The sequence below is a fragment of the Schistocerca americana genome, chromosome 11 (assembly GCF_021461395.2).
Source record: "Schistocerca americana isolate TAMUIC-IGC-003095 chromosome 11, iqSchAmer2.1, whole genome shotgun sequence".
In the NCBI taxonomy this organism is placed as follows: Eukaryota; Metazoa; Arthropoda; class Insecta; order Orthoptera; family Acrididae; genus Schistocerca; species Schistocerca americana.
Window position 1 is genome coordinate 60,608,909 of NC_060129.1, and position 13,350 is coordinate 60,622,258.

Below are 13,350 nucleotides of genomic sequence, written 5' to 3' on the forward strand. Positions count from 1 at the left end.
ACCTGCTGGAACGTACGATGTTTATGCAGGATGGCGCTCCACCCCATATTGCTAGACGCGTGAAAGATCTCTTGCGCGCGTCGTTTGGTGCTGATCGTGTGCTCAGCCGCCACTTTCGTCACGCTTGGCCTCCCAGGTCCCCAGACCGCAGTCCGTACATTATTGGCTTTGGGGTTGCCTGAAGTCTCAAGTGTATCGTGATCGACCGACATCTCTAGGGATGCCTCACCATAGTTCCGGACATGCTTTACAGTGCTCTTCAGAACATTATACCTCGATTACAGCTATTGTTGAGGAATGATGATGGACATATTGAGCATTTCCTATAAGGAACATCATCTTTGCTTTGTCTTACTTTGTTATGCTAATTACTGCTATCTCTTATCAGGTGAAGCGCCATCTGTAGGACATTTTGTGAACTTTTTTTTGTTCTAGTAAAACCCCATGTCATTCCAAGCATGTGTGTCAATTTGTACCTCTCGATCTACATTACTCCGTGATTTATTCAGTTTTGAAATTCATACTGACTTTTTGATCATCCGGTATTTGACGACCACTGGTTTACAGAGCACTGTATAACGCGCATTATAAATCACGGCTTATCAATCTGCGTGAAAGTTCTGAAAGTTGCATACTGGAACGTGCAATGTGAAGTGCTAGTGTACTCACACCTGCGGCCGTACGTAGCAGTCAGCCCGTTACATTGCGGTCCCCTTTGAGGTAGCCCTCCGTGCAGCACATGCTCTACAGACGCGACAGCAGCGGCGTCACAGACTGGGGGCGGTACTCACCGGCGTAGACGAGGATGCAGGCGACGAGGGTGAGCGCCACGGCGGAGGAGGCGACGCCGGTGTCGGCGCCCGCCCCCGCGCCCGCCCCCGCCCCCAGGCCGCCGGGGGCGGCCTCGGGGGCCATGAGCAGCGTGGCCAGGTGCAGCGAGGCGAGCACCGTGCACAGCGCCAGCAGCAGGCCCAGCAGGTGCGTCATGTTGCTCTGGTTGGTGCGCAGGAAGTAGCGCTGGTATAGCATCTCCACCTGCCGACAACACCGCACAGCCGATCTGTACCACGGGCGCTCTCTCTTCAATACTAGATTACGATACATACCATGATTACCGTACTGTACGATTCCATTCATTTTCCAGTTATGTTTCTTTCGTAAAAGGCAGATTAAAAGAGTCTTTCAGATCGATAAACGCTTTATGATCAAAAGTATCCTCACACCTAGATCGTGGCGCATTCCATCGGTAATGCTGGTGAGCCGTGGTAAAAATTGCTGTTTTGAAGACCGCGCCGCAGCGCGTAGTGCGAAGCAGCCGCCCTCAGTTTCTGGCGGTGGCGCCGCTATGGCTATCGCAGCTTTGGTGTCTCCCTCTGGTGGGAAAGGGGAAAGGTTTCCTGTTCACGTCCATTTAAGGGGCGCTATGAGCTCACGAGTCAGTCAGTCTGGGTCAGTCTCTCGTCCCCAGCTTGCTAGTCTGTCTCTCGTCTGCATTTGTTAGGCAGTTAGTGTCTGTCTGTCTGTCTGTCGTTCGGATCGACCTTTAAAGCCGGTAAAACGAGAGTCTTTCCTCTGCGCCAGTAAGAGAACTGCCGGCCGGAGTGGCCGTGCGGTTCTAGGCGCTACAGTCTGGAGCCGAGCGACCGCTCCGGTGGCAGGTTCGAATCCTGCCTCGGACATGGATGTGTGTGATGTCCTTAGGTTAGTTAGGTTTAAGTAGTTTAAGTTCTAGGGGACTGATGACCTCAGAAGTTAAGTCGCATAGTGCTCAGAGCCATTTGAACCATTTAGTAAGAAAGCAAGTGGTCCCCGGTCGGGGCTGAGTTCCTGCATCTGAGTCTGCCGGTTGGCCGTCAGTCTGCTCGACTTTTCTCAGACAACGGTCATTGGCGTTTGGATCGATTGGTAGGTCGGTCGCGCACTGAGACACGAGATGACCTGACCGCCTTGAGCGTCGGCGCATGTGAGGTCGCCACGTGAGTCCAGTGGGCCGCGCCGTATAGCGAGGGGTAGCGACTTCACGGTCGACATTAGAGCAACAGGAGTCAACCCACGACGTCGGTCAGGCCGGTGCGAGCTGCGACGCCGTGAGACGGGAGATCGGCGCGCCTTCCTGCGTCCGTTGAAGCGGCTGGCAGCGGACGGTTCGGGAGAGCGATTTGGGAGTGCTGCGCGATGTCTTCTCGAGAAATCGCCGTTTATTAGAAGTTAAGTCACTGGTAATATCTTGTTTGATTTACTCTTGTTAAATTCTAATTGTTTTCTTGGTGAGGTCACCAGCCGTTTTGCTTTGGGGTCGTCCCACCTTTCTTCTCCGTTTGCCCACCCGCGGGAAGGTGGTTGTTTATAAATTGGGTGGTCCGTTTTTCCCTAGTGGAGCAGGGGCGGGTTAGAGCAACCTGCGGTTTGGGTTGTTCGGTAATCTCCCTATCAATCTATCGTACGCTGGTAGCTGCCTTTGTCATGTTTGTCGGATTTGGTGTGTTAAGGAATTTATTGCTTGGAGTGTAACGGCCTAATACCTGAAATATGTTTTGATCTCTGGAAACTTTGATATTATTGCCTATGATCTTGAGAGGCGGTATCTGTGTACTGTAGAGTATCGTAACTATTGTTTGGCCAACCTTGTAGAATTTTATATAAGATTGCATTTCATGGACTTTTATTTAAATGATCATTTTAGTGTACAATGTTGTCACCCTTTCACCGTAAGACTTTTCTTGGGAGTTAAAATCAAGTTGCACCTTCGGTGGCAAGGTTAATATTTTAATTGTTAGTGTTTTGTACCATTTCCCTCCCTCCTACGGGGGGTGTATAGTTTGTGTGCTTGTGTAAATTGTTAAAACTCGTAGTTTTAAGTTATCTGGTGTGTTGCAGATTTGCACCAGTGTAGTCTTTCAGAGGCTGTTGTGAGCGGTCGTAACTACGGCCGTGTCAAAAGCGAGCGGCAAGGTTCTCTGCCCGAAAGGTCATACAGTCAAAACTTCTTTCTTTCTGCCTCTGAATAAATTGTAGCTTTGATATTTAGAGGGTGCTTTTTAAAAAATACTTTTAGGCACTATTAAAGTGAATAAAGTTCCCATTTCTTGAAAGGAATTTTGTTGTGATTTTAACAGTTACTCACTGGCAACTACTTCCATGCTTACATAGTGTGGTTAAATGTGTTAATGTTCTTGATGAATCGCTAGTAAATAAAATAAATTCTTAAGAATATTCTTTCAAAGTAAATCACGGATCAGCTGGTATTCAATATGGTGTTTGCCCACCTTATCATTGATGACAGTTTCCACTCTCGCAGGCATACTTTCAATCAGGTGCTGGAAGGTTTCTTGGGAATTCAGCCCATTCTTCACGGAGTGCTGCACTGAGGAGAGCTATCGATGTCGGTCGGTGAGGCCTGGCAGAAAGTCGGCGTTCCAAAACATCCCAAAGGTGTTCTATAGGATCCAGGTCACGACTCTGTGCAGGCCAGTCCTTTACAGGGATGTTACTGTCGTGTAACCACTCCGACACAGGGCGTGCATTATGAACAGGTGCTCGATCGTGTTGAGACATGCAATCGCTATCCCCGAATGGCTCTTCAACAGTGGGAAGCAAGAAAGTGCTTAAAACTTCAATGTAGGCGTCTGCTGTGATAGTGCCACGCAAAATAACAAGGGGTGCAAGCCCCCTCCACGAAAAACACGACCACACCATAACACGACCGCCTCCGAATTTTACTATTGGCACTACACTCGCTGCCAGATGGCGTTTAGCGGGCTGTCGCCATACCCACACCCTGCCATCGGATTGCCACATTGTGTACCGTGATTCCTCACTCCACACAACGTTTCTCCACTGTTCAGTCGTCCAACGTTTACGCTCCTTACACCAAGGGAGGCGTCGTTTGGCATTTACCGGCGTGATGTGTGGCTTATGAGCAGCCGCTCGTCCATGAAATCCAAGTTTTCTCACCTCTCGGCTAACTGTCATAGTACTTGCAGTGGATCCTGATGCAGTTTCGAATTAATGTGTAGTGGTCTGGATAGATGTCTGCCTACAACACATTAAGACCATCTTCAAATGTCGGCGGTCCCTGTCAGTCAACAGCGACGATGTCGGCCTGTACGCTATTGGGCTGTACGTGTCCCGTCACGTTTCCAATTCACTATCACATAAACAGTGGACCTAGGGATGTTTAGGAGTGTGGAAATCTCGCGTACAGACGTATGCCACAAGTGACACCCAATCGCCTGACCACGTTCGAAGTCCGTGAGTTCCGCAGAGCACCCCATTCTGCTCTCTCACGATGTCCAATGACGACTGAGGTCGCTGATGTGGACTACGTGGCTGTACGTGGCAGCAAAATGCACCTAATATGATAAACGTATATTTTTGGGGGTGTCCGGGTACTTTTGATTACATAGTGTACATTGCTGAGCCAAAACATTCGACCAGCTGTTAAACAGCGTGTTTTTCTACTTTCCAAGCAAAGTACATAATAGATTCTGCTTAGCTTCGATTCTCCAAGTCCTTGACTGGATTCCAGAAGTTTGTAGCACGGGACGTCTCTACGGTGGTCAAACAATTCCCGCAAATTATGGGATATTTCTTCTAGTGGATACAGATCATGCACATTGCTGGCGAAGACATCAGTGTGAGTTCACTATAGTGCTCTCAAACCACCGTAGCACGATTCTGATCTCGCGAGACAGACAGTTGTCCTGTTGGAAGATGTCACCGCTGGAGGGGGAGCCTTGCTCAGGTATGAAGCACTGCAGGTGGTCCTCAATAATGTTGCCCCCACGAGACTTCGAGTACCAGAAATCCCACGGAAGCCCAATTCAATGCACCCCATAGCATAATTATGGCTTAACGGGCCTGCATCCCAGTGAACGTTTACGAGGGACGTTTGAAAAGTCCACGCAAAAATAAAAACAACTTACGTGTTTGGGGTAAACCATTTTTATTTTTCGGCATAGTCTCCTTTTAGACTTAAACACTTCGTTCAACTCTGTTCTAATTTGTTGATCCCTTCCGAATAATAGGAATTGTTCAAGCCTACATAATGGTTATCAGTTGCTGCAATCACCTCCTCGTTTGAGTAAAATCTTTGTCCCGCCATGCATTTCTTCAAATTAGTGAACAAATAGTAGTCCGAGAGCCAAGTCTGGAGAATAGGTGGGATGTGAAACGAGTTGGAATCTTATTTCCATTAATTTTGCGACCACAACTGCTGAGGTATTGGCTGGTGCATTGTCCTGATGGAAAAGGACTTTTTTGCGGTCCTATCGCCGGCGTTTTTCTTGCAGCTCTGTTTTCAAACGTTCCAATAACGATGAATAACATCCAGCTGTAATAGTTTTATCCTTTTCCAGGTAGTCGATGAGGAATATCCCTTGCGAATCCCAAAAGAGAGTCGCCATAACCTTTCCGGCCAAAGGAATGGTCTTCGCCTTTTTTGATGCAGATTCTCCCTTGGTAAACCATTGTTTAGATTGGTGTTTGGTCTCGGGAGTATAGTAATGTGTACATGTCTCATCCAAAGTGACGAAACGACGCTTAAAGTCCTGCGGATTCTTCCTGAACCACTGCAAACCATCCTTGCAACACTTCACACGATTCCGTTTTTGGTCAAGCGTGAGCAATCGCTGAACCCATCTTGCGGATAGCTTTCTCACGTCCAAATGTGTACGCAAAATATTATGTACCCGTTCATTCGAGATGCCCACAGCACTAGCAATCTCACGCACCTCATCTCTTCTGTCATCCATCATCATGGATTTTATCAATGATTTCTGGAGTCGTAACCTCCACAGGGAGTCCAGAACGTTCAGCATTACTTGTGCCCATATGGCCACTCCGAAAATTTTGAAACCACTTATAAACTTTTCTAATCGAAGGTGCAGAGTCACCGTAATGTTTATATTCTCTTTAGTCTCCTGAGGCGTTGTACCTTTCATAAAGTAGTGTTTAATCACCACACGAAATTCTTCTTCATCCATTTTTTGACAGTCACTCTACTTCCTTGATTCACACGAATTCCAAACACAAATAAATAGACCAATATAGCTGAAACTTGGTGTGCGTTCTTTACAAAGATGCTTCTAACTAAACATGACCTCGATACGCGCCGGTGCTGCCATCTCTCGGACTTTGCATAGACTTTTCAAACGCCTCTCCTAGTGCAGCCATTTGCCTGGATGAAGGTGTGTAAGGACCCAACCATCGACCTGGTGTAGGAAGAAACGGAATTCATTCGGCACATGACACATTCCTATTGATCCAAATTGATAACTCAGTGATGCTGTGCCAACTGCAATAGTAACTGACAATGCCGTTGGGTCAACACAGAGCCCCATCTTCAACAGTGGCATTTGAACGATCTGCTCGAAAACACTTGCACCTGCACCAACATTGTATTCTGTCACCACAGATCGCTGCCTACCCTGGATTACACAGCCGGGGATCCTCCGACCTCTACGTTTTGTGATGAGATGTGGTCGTCCAATACCATACGGTCTATGTGTTAGGCCAAGTGGTTCTAGGCGCTTGAATCCGGAACCGGGCTGCTAGACGACAATGGGGTTTCACTTGGGGCTCACCCTGGAGCGACAACGACTTCGGGCAGCCGCCGTGGCCGAGCGGTTCTAGGCGCATCAATCTGGAACCGCGCGACCGCTACGGTCGCAGGTTCGAATCCTGCTTCGGGCATGGATATGTGTGATGTCCTTAGGTTAGTTAGGTTTAAGTCGTTCTAAGTCTAGGGGACTGATGACCTCAGATGTTAAGTCCCATAGTGCTCAGAGCCGTTTGAACCATCTGAACCTACGCGTTATTTCACCACCCTTCAACCACTTTCCACAGTTGCTCACGACAGTAGTACGCCAACACGCGACCAGCTTAGCCGTTTCAGAGATTCTCGTTCCCAGCCGCAGCGCCACAACAATGTGCCCTTTATGAGAACCTCCCATACCAGTAGATTCCCTCCTTTGCGGCCGGTATCTGCGCTTTAATGACTGCCCGTTGCTACATTGTTCCCCTACTGCGTAGTCTGCCAGTAATTCCATCAGGAGCATTCAACCTTGACATGGGCGCTGGTGATAATGTTTCGACTCATCAGTGTATTGTTCCGGAACATTTATTTGAAATTTCATGCATTTTCATGTTTTCTCTGGTGTTTTAGATATCCATTTTTCTCTCTGACTTTAAAGAAAGTTTACCCATGAATATTGTAGAAAAAAAAAAACTTCGTGTTCTGCCTTATGGCAGGCCTTGTGATGGGGGGAGCCTCGTCAGAGAGGTCCACCGCATGAGCGTCTAGGGAAGTGATTCCAGTGGTGGTTTCCCGTTGCCTTCAACTGATGATCATGAAATGATAATGAGGACAACACAACACCCAGTCCCTGAGCGGAAAAACTCTTCGACCAAGCCGGGAATCGAGCCCAGGCTCCTTGGCATGAGAGACTGCTGTGCTGACCACTCAGCTATTGGGGCGGACAATATTGTAGAAACGGATGTTTATTCTAAATCCCAATAGTGATCAGATACCGTCTAATATCGTGTTACAGCTCCTTTCCCTCGACGTGGCATGGACTCAACAACTTGTTCGAAATCCCCAGCAAAGTTATTGAGCCATGCTGCCTCTATAGCAGTCCACATTTCCAAAAGCGTTTCCGGTGCAGGATTTTGTTCAAGAACTGACCTCTCTATTATGCCCCATAAATGTACCATGGGATTCATATTCTGCCATTTAGGTTCCGAATTGTCCACAATGTTCTTCAAACCGACTGCGAACAACTGTGGTCCAGTGAATTGGCGTATTGTCATCCACAAAAATCCCATCGTTGTTTGGGAACATGGAGTACACGAATGGCTGAAAATGGTCTCCAAGTAGACGAACATAACCACTTCCAGTCAATGATCGGTTCAGTTGGACCAGAGGATCCTGCCCATTCCATGTAAACACAGCCCACATCATTATGGAGCCACCACCAGCTTCACTCTTGTTGACAACTTTGAACGACGGGTTCGTGGGTTCTGCGCCACACTCCAACCCTACCACCATCTCTTACCAATTGATATCAGGACTCACCTGACCAGACCCGGTTTTCCGGTCGTGTACGATCTAACCAATATGGTCACGGGCCCAGGAGAGGGGCTGCAGACGACGTTGTGCTGTTAGCAAAGGCACTCGCGTCGGTCTTTTGCTGCCATAGCCCATTAACGCCAAATTTCGCAGCGCTGTTCCAACGGACACGTTCGCCTTACGTTCGACATTGGCTATTTCACCCACTGATTGTCTGCTAGCACTAACAACTCTACGCAAACGAGGCTGCTCACGGTCTTTGCCCACTGCGTTGTCCGTGGTGAGAGGTGAAGCCTGAAATGTGGTATTCTCGGCACATTCTTGACACTGTGGCTACGAGAATATTGAATTGCTAACGATACGCGGAATGAAATGTCTATTGCGTCTGTCTCCAACTACCAGTCTAAGTCTGTTAATTCTCTATAATCACGTCGCAAACCTTTTCATACGAATCACCTGAGTGGATGGAGCTGAGTGGTCAGCGTGACGGATTGGCGTCCTACGGGCCCGGGTTCGATTGCCGGCTGGGTGTTGTGTTGTCTTCATCGTCATTTCGTCCGCATCCGGCGCGCAGGTCGCTGAGTGTGGCGTCGAACGTAATAAGAGCTGCACCAAGGCGGCCAGACCTGCCCCGCAAGGGGCCTGCCGGCCAATGACGCCAAACGCTCATTTCCATTTTTACCTCAGTAGAGTGCCCATTTATACATTGTGTTCCTGATTCTACTACCGTCTGTATATGTGCATATCTCATATCGCTATCCCATGACTTCTGTTCAGCCTCTAGTATTAAGAAAGCTATGTCGAGTGATGTAGAAGAGAGTCTAAAAAGTGAGATTTTAAAATGTAAACAAACAGGAGACATTAACGAGAGATGTCGCCTACCATTATATCTCGCCTTCTGTAGATAAAAACCTGGGCAATTGGCATCCCACAAAAAAAAAAGCACAAACACAGGTACAAGTTCGAGATGAGAGCGTAGCAGACTCCGCCGAAGAAGATCCTGAGTCACGCGCACCTCCCTCCAATATTCCATCAAAAGGCTTAATCAGTCTTACATCAAACAGTTAAATATTATAGGCGGGCTGGCCGCTGCAGTCCGGAACCGCGTGACTGCTACGGTCGCAAGTTTGAATCCTGCCTCGGGCATGGATGTGTGTGATGTCCTTAGCTTAGTAAGGTTTAAGTAGTTCTAAGTTGTAAGGGACTGATGACCTCAGATGTTAAGTCCCATAGTGCTCAGAGCCATTTGAACCATTTATTATATGCGGATTGGAAATCAGGGGAACAACTGAAACAGCGCATCACTTCACTGCAGTTGCATTTATTGTAACACTTGATAACAGAGCAAGAAAATGTCGCGTGTTACACTTGACAGATAGTAGCACTAGAACAATAATAAACACCTGATTCAGTTTCCTGCACTTTAGGTAAAGTTCAACAGGCGAACACAATTTACGTTCTCCCATAAATATTAATATGCGCGTAGGCGCGTTAAAGAACCGGTTATGAAACAGTCACTTACAACATCAAGGCATGCACATTCCATTTAAAGGGAAAATAATTAGCAACTTTACACATTGACTAGAACATTAAAGTAAATACCAGGAAAGTGCACCGTCCACAATACCTTACGGCGACAGTTAACCTCCAGGAAGTTCCTTTTTTTTACAATATGACATTAAGTACAGCTCAAAAGTAATAAAAAAACATTTAGATTCCACTGATAATATATATATAAATACATACATGTGCAAAAGCACGATTAAAAACTAGTGGAAAAACACTAAATTGGAAACTGACCAATCTATAGTCAAAGGAGCCACACTCCATCTAAGCACCCTAACAATGGCAACAATGGCTACCTAGAGAAACAAATTAAGAATAAGAAACTTCCTGGCAGATTAAAACTGTGTGCCGGACCGACACTCGAACTCAGGACGTTTGCCTTTCGCGGTCAAGTGCTCTACCAACTGAGCTACCCAAGCTCGACTCACGCCCCGTCCTCACAGCTTTACTTCTGCCAGTACCTCGTCTCCTACTTTCCAAACTTCACAGAAGCTCTCCTGATGCCAGAGCCAGAATATAATTTAAACCCAAGGCAGGACTAAAGCACACTAGTTTCTCTCTCAACAAAAGTTTCCAAAACAATCAAAACTAGCAGGATTCCCTTACACGGCAGACGTGCCAACACTTCCGTTCATACCCCAGAATCAACTAGCCCAACATAAATCATTGAGACATTCCAGATAATATTTTAAAACGACATACTTAAATTACCACAAGCCTTAATTAGTTAACAGGTTAGGCTCTGTTACTGAAGCCATGCAAATGAGGTAGCATGTTAAGATCTACAATTCTACTTTGGCATTTAACACGCGTCGTGACGAGGAAAGAAGGAATCCAGCTAGTTACATGAAAGTCATTACTTGGATTCAGTATTTGACGACGCGCTTAAAATCAACATACAAAGGTGAGAGTCAAGTTTACACTCGCAAGCAGCACACGCAAAACACGAGCATACGGTGAGCATTAAATAAACTGCTCCTTGTTCAGTCATTTACACACCGACGAAACAGATAATCTTCGCCGAATTACTGCAGACGCCGGAATTCCCAGTTGCTTGGAAATGACGCAAATAATGGTCAAAAGTCTTACTTTAAGTCCGATGACATCCGTAGGACAGGAGTTTCAATGGACAACCAGGCCTCATCCCCTTGGATCCACCTGCGACTAAGACAGTAACCTTGGCTGCTATCACGGCTTTAACGATGCATCACACCCGACACGAGTCACGCCAAACCATCAACAAAACGGCGCTGCCTCCTGTACGCTCCCAGACGTCCGCAATCAGAGTTCCTCATCCCGACCGACACTCTCCCGCTCACACCGCCCTCTGGCTAGGTTAAGAAAACAGCAGAGCGCGAAGCGGGAATTTCAAAAGGAACGCGCTACAGACAAGGACGAAACGCAAGGAACCAACCGTGACCATGGCCAACGGCCTTGCCGCACTGGACACACCGATTCCCGTTGAGATCACCGAAGTTAAGCGCTGTCGGGCGTGGCCGGTGCTTGGATGGGTGACCATCCAGCCGCCATGCGCTGTTGCAATTTTTCGGGGTGCACTCAGCCTCGTGATGCCAATTGAGGAGCTACTCGACCGAATAGTGGCGGCTTCGGTCAAGAATACCATCGTGACGACCGGGAGAGCGGTGTGCTGACCCCACGCCCCTCCAATCCGCATCCTCCTCTGAGGATGACACGGCGGTCGGATGGTCCCGGTAGGCCACTCGTGGCCTGACGACGGAGTGCTTCAGATCCCACGACCGATGAGCTGTCTCCTGCGTTGGGGACACAACTCTAGAAGACAACAGGTTGGTGGAAAGAACGGTTAGGGACTCTTATCCAATCTCTACAGATCTCTCCACCTTCCAGATGTGACTTCCAACACGACAACGTACAATTTATACACTGTCCTCCTCGAGGCTGAATGCCTCCTGGTGGTGTTTCGGGCACTTGACACAGTAAGGAAAGAATGTGAGCGGAAGAGAGACGAATGGGCAGTCACTGTAGCGAAGATACTGGCCGCAAACGCGGAAGTCGACTGATATAACAGGTTCTCACAAAGCGCGCATTGTTGTGGAGCTGTGGCTGGAAACGAGAAACTATGAAACGGCGAAGATGGTCGCCCGTTGGTGTACTACTGTCGTGAGCATCTATAGAAGGTGGCTGAAATAACGAGAAGGCGGTATGGTACTGGGCGACCATGTAACAAAACGTGGAGGATCCCCCACTGCGTAATCCAGGATAGGCAGCCATCTGTGGCCGACCTGACGGCAGAGTACAGTGCTGGTGCAGGCTCAAGTGTTTCGGACACACATTTCAAAGGCCACTGTTGGACATGAAGCTTCACATCATATGAACCCTATGTGTTCCTCTGTTGACCCAACGACTTCGTTAGTTATGATTGCAGTGGCCAGCACATCACTGAATTTTCATGGTGGATCAATAGAATCGCATTTCTTGTTACACCAGATCGACGGTTGGGTCCTCACAAGCCATCAGCCAGGCGAATGCCTGCACGAAACATGCACTATACCAGAGATGCAGACCGGTAAGGGCACAATTATGCTACAGGGTACTTTATAACCCTAGGTTCGGAATGGGGCGGCGGTGGGGTGGGTGGACTGCTGTGGCCTGTTGTGGTGCTATGAACCACTGAGGGCTACGACGGGGTGAAGCCTCTCCGTGGTTTCTAGGTCCCCAGTTTAATACGAGCGTCACTCCAAAAGAAATGCACACTATTTTTGTAAAAGTACAGTTTTCATTCTGGATGTGTGAAAGTTTTACAGTGTGTTGATACATCCTTCCCGCTTGTTTTCAAACTTACTTCAATCTGTTACCGTGAGTGGCGCCGTCACAGTACGTCTTCAAGATGGCTGCTACACTTGACGTTCGTCAGAAGCAACGTGCTGTCATACAATTCCTGTGCTGTGAAAACGAGACAGTGGGAAACATCCACAAGAGGTCGGAAAAGGCGTACGGAGATGCTGCTGTCGATCGCAGTACAGTTAGTCGGTGGGAAAGCTGTTTACGTGATAAAAGCGGGCACGGCAGTATTGAGGATTGTCCTCGCAGCGGCAGGCCTCGTACTGCACACACTCCAGACAATGTGCAGAGAGTTAACGAATTGGTGACTGCTGACAGACGTGTCACAGTGAACGAAGTGTCACGCGATATTGGGGTAGGGGAAGGAAGTGTTTGCAGAATACTGAAAGTGTTGGCGTTAAAAAAGGATTGTGCCAGGTGGGTTCGCAGGACGTTGACAGTGGCTCACAAAGAAAGAAGAAAAATGGTATGCAGCGAACTTTTGGAACAGTACGAGAATAGTGGAGACAAATTTCTTGTAAGAATTGTGACAGGTGATGAAACATGGCTCCATCATTTTTCACCAGAGACGAAAAGGCAATCAATCGAGTGACATGATGCAAATTCACATAAGAAAAAAAAATCCAAAACCACACCTTCTGCTGGAAAAGTTATGGCTACGGTATTTTTCGATTCCAAAGGACTCTTGCTTGTGGACATCGTGCGAAGTGGAACCACCATAAATTCTGATGCATATGTGACGACACTGAAGAAACTTCGAACTCGACTGAGACGTGTTCGTCCACATCGGCAAAAGCAGGATGTTTTACTGTTGCACAACAATGCACGGCCACATGTCAGTCAAAAAAACCATGGAAGCGATCACAAAACTCGGATGGACAACACTGAAACACCCG

General features: G+C 47.7%; 1 protein-coding gene across 1 annotated transcript in view; it reads right to left on the bottom strand.

Moving 5' to 3' along the window:
• Positions 1 to 744: 744 nt before the first annotated feature.
• LOC124553239 (tbc2 translation factor, chloroplastic-like) overlaps positions 745 to 13,350 on the bottom strand; it is a 486,991-nt gene continuing 474,385 nt past the window's right edge. The window contains exon 5 of the mRNA XM_047127128.1: positions 745 to 1,035. Coding sequence (XP_046983084.1) covers positions 745 to 1,035 — 291 coding nt within the window. The remainder of the gene's footprint in view (positions 1,036 to 13,350) is intronic.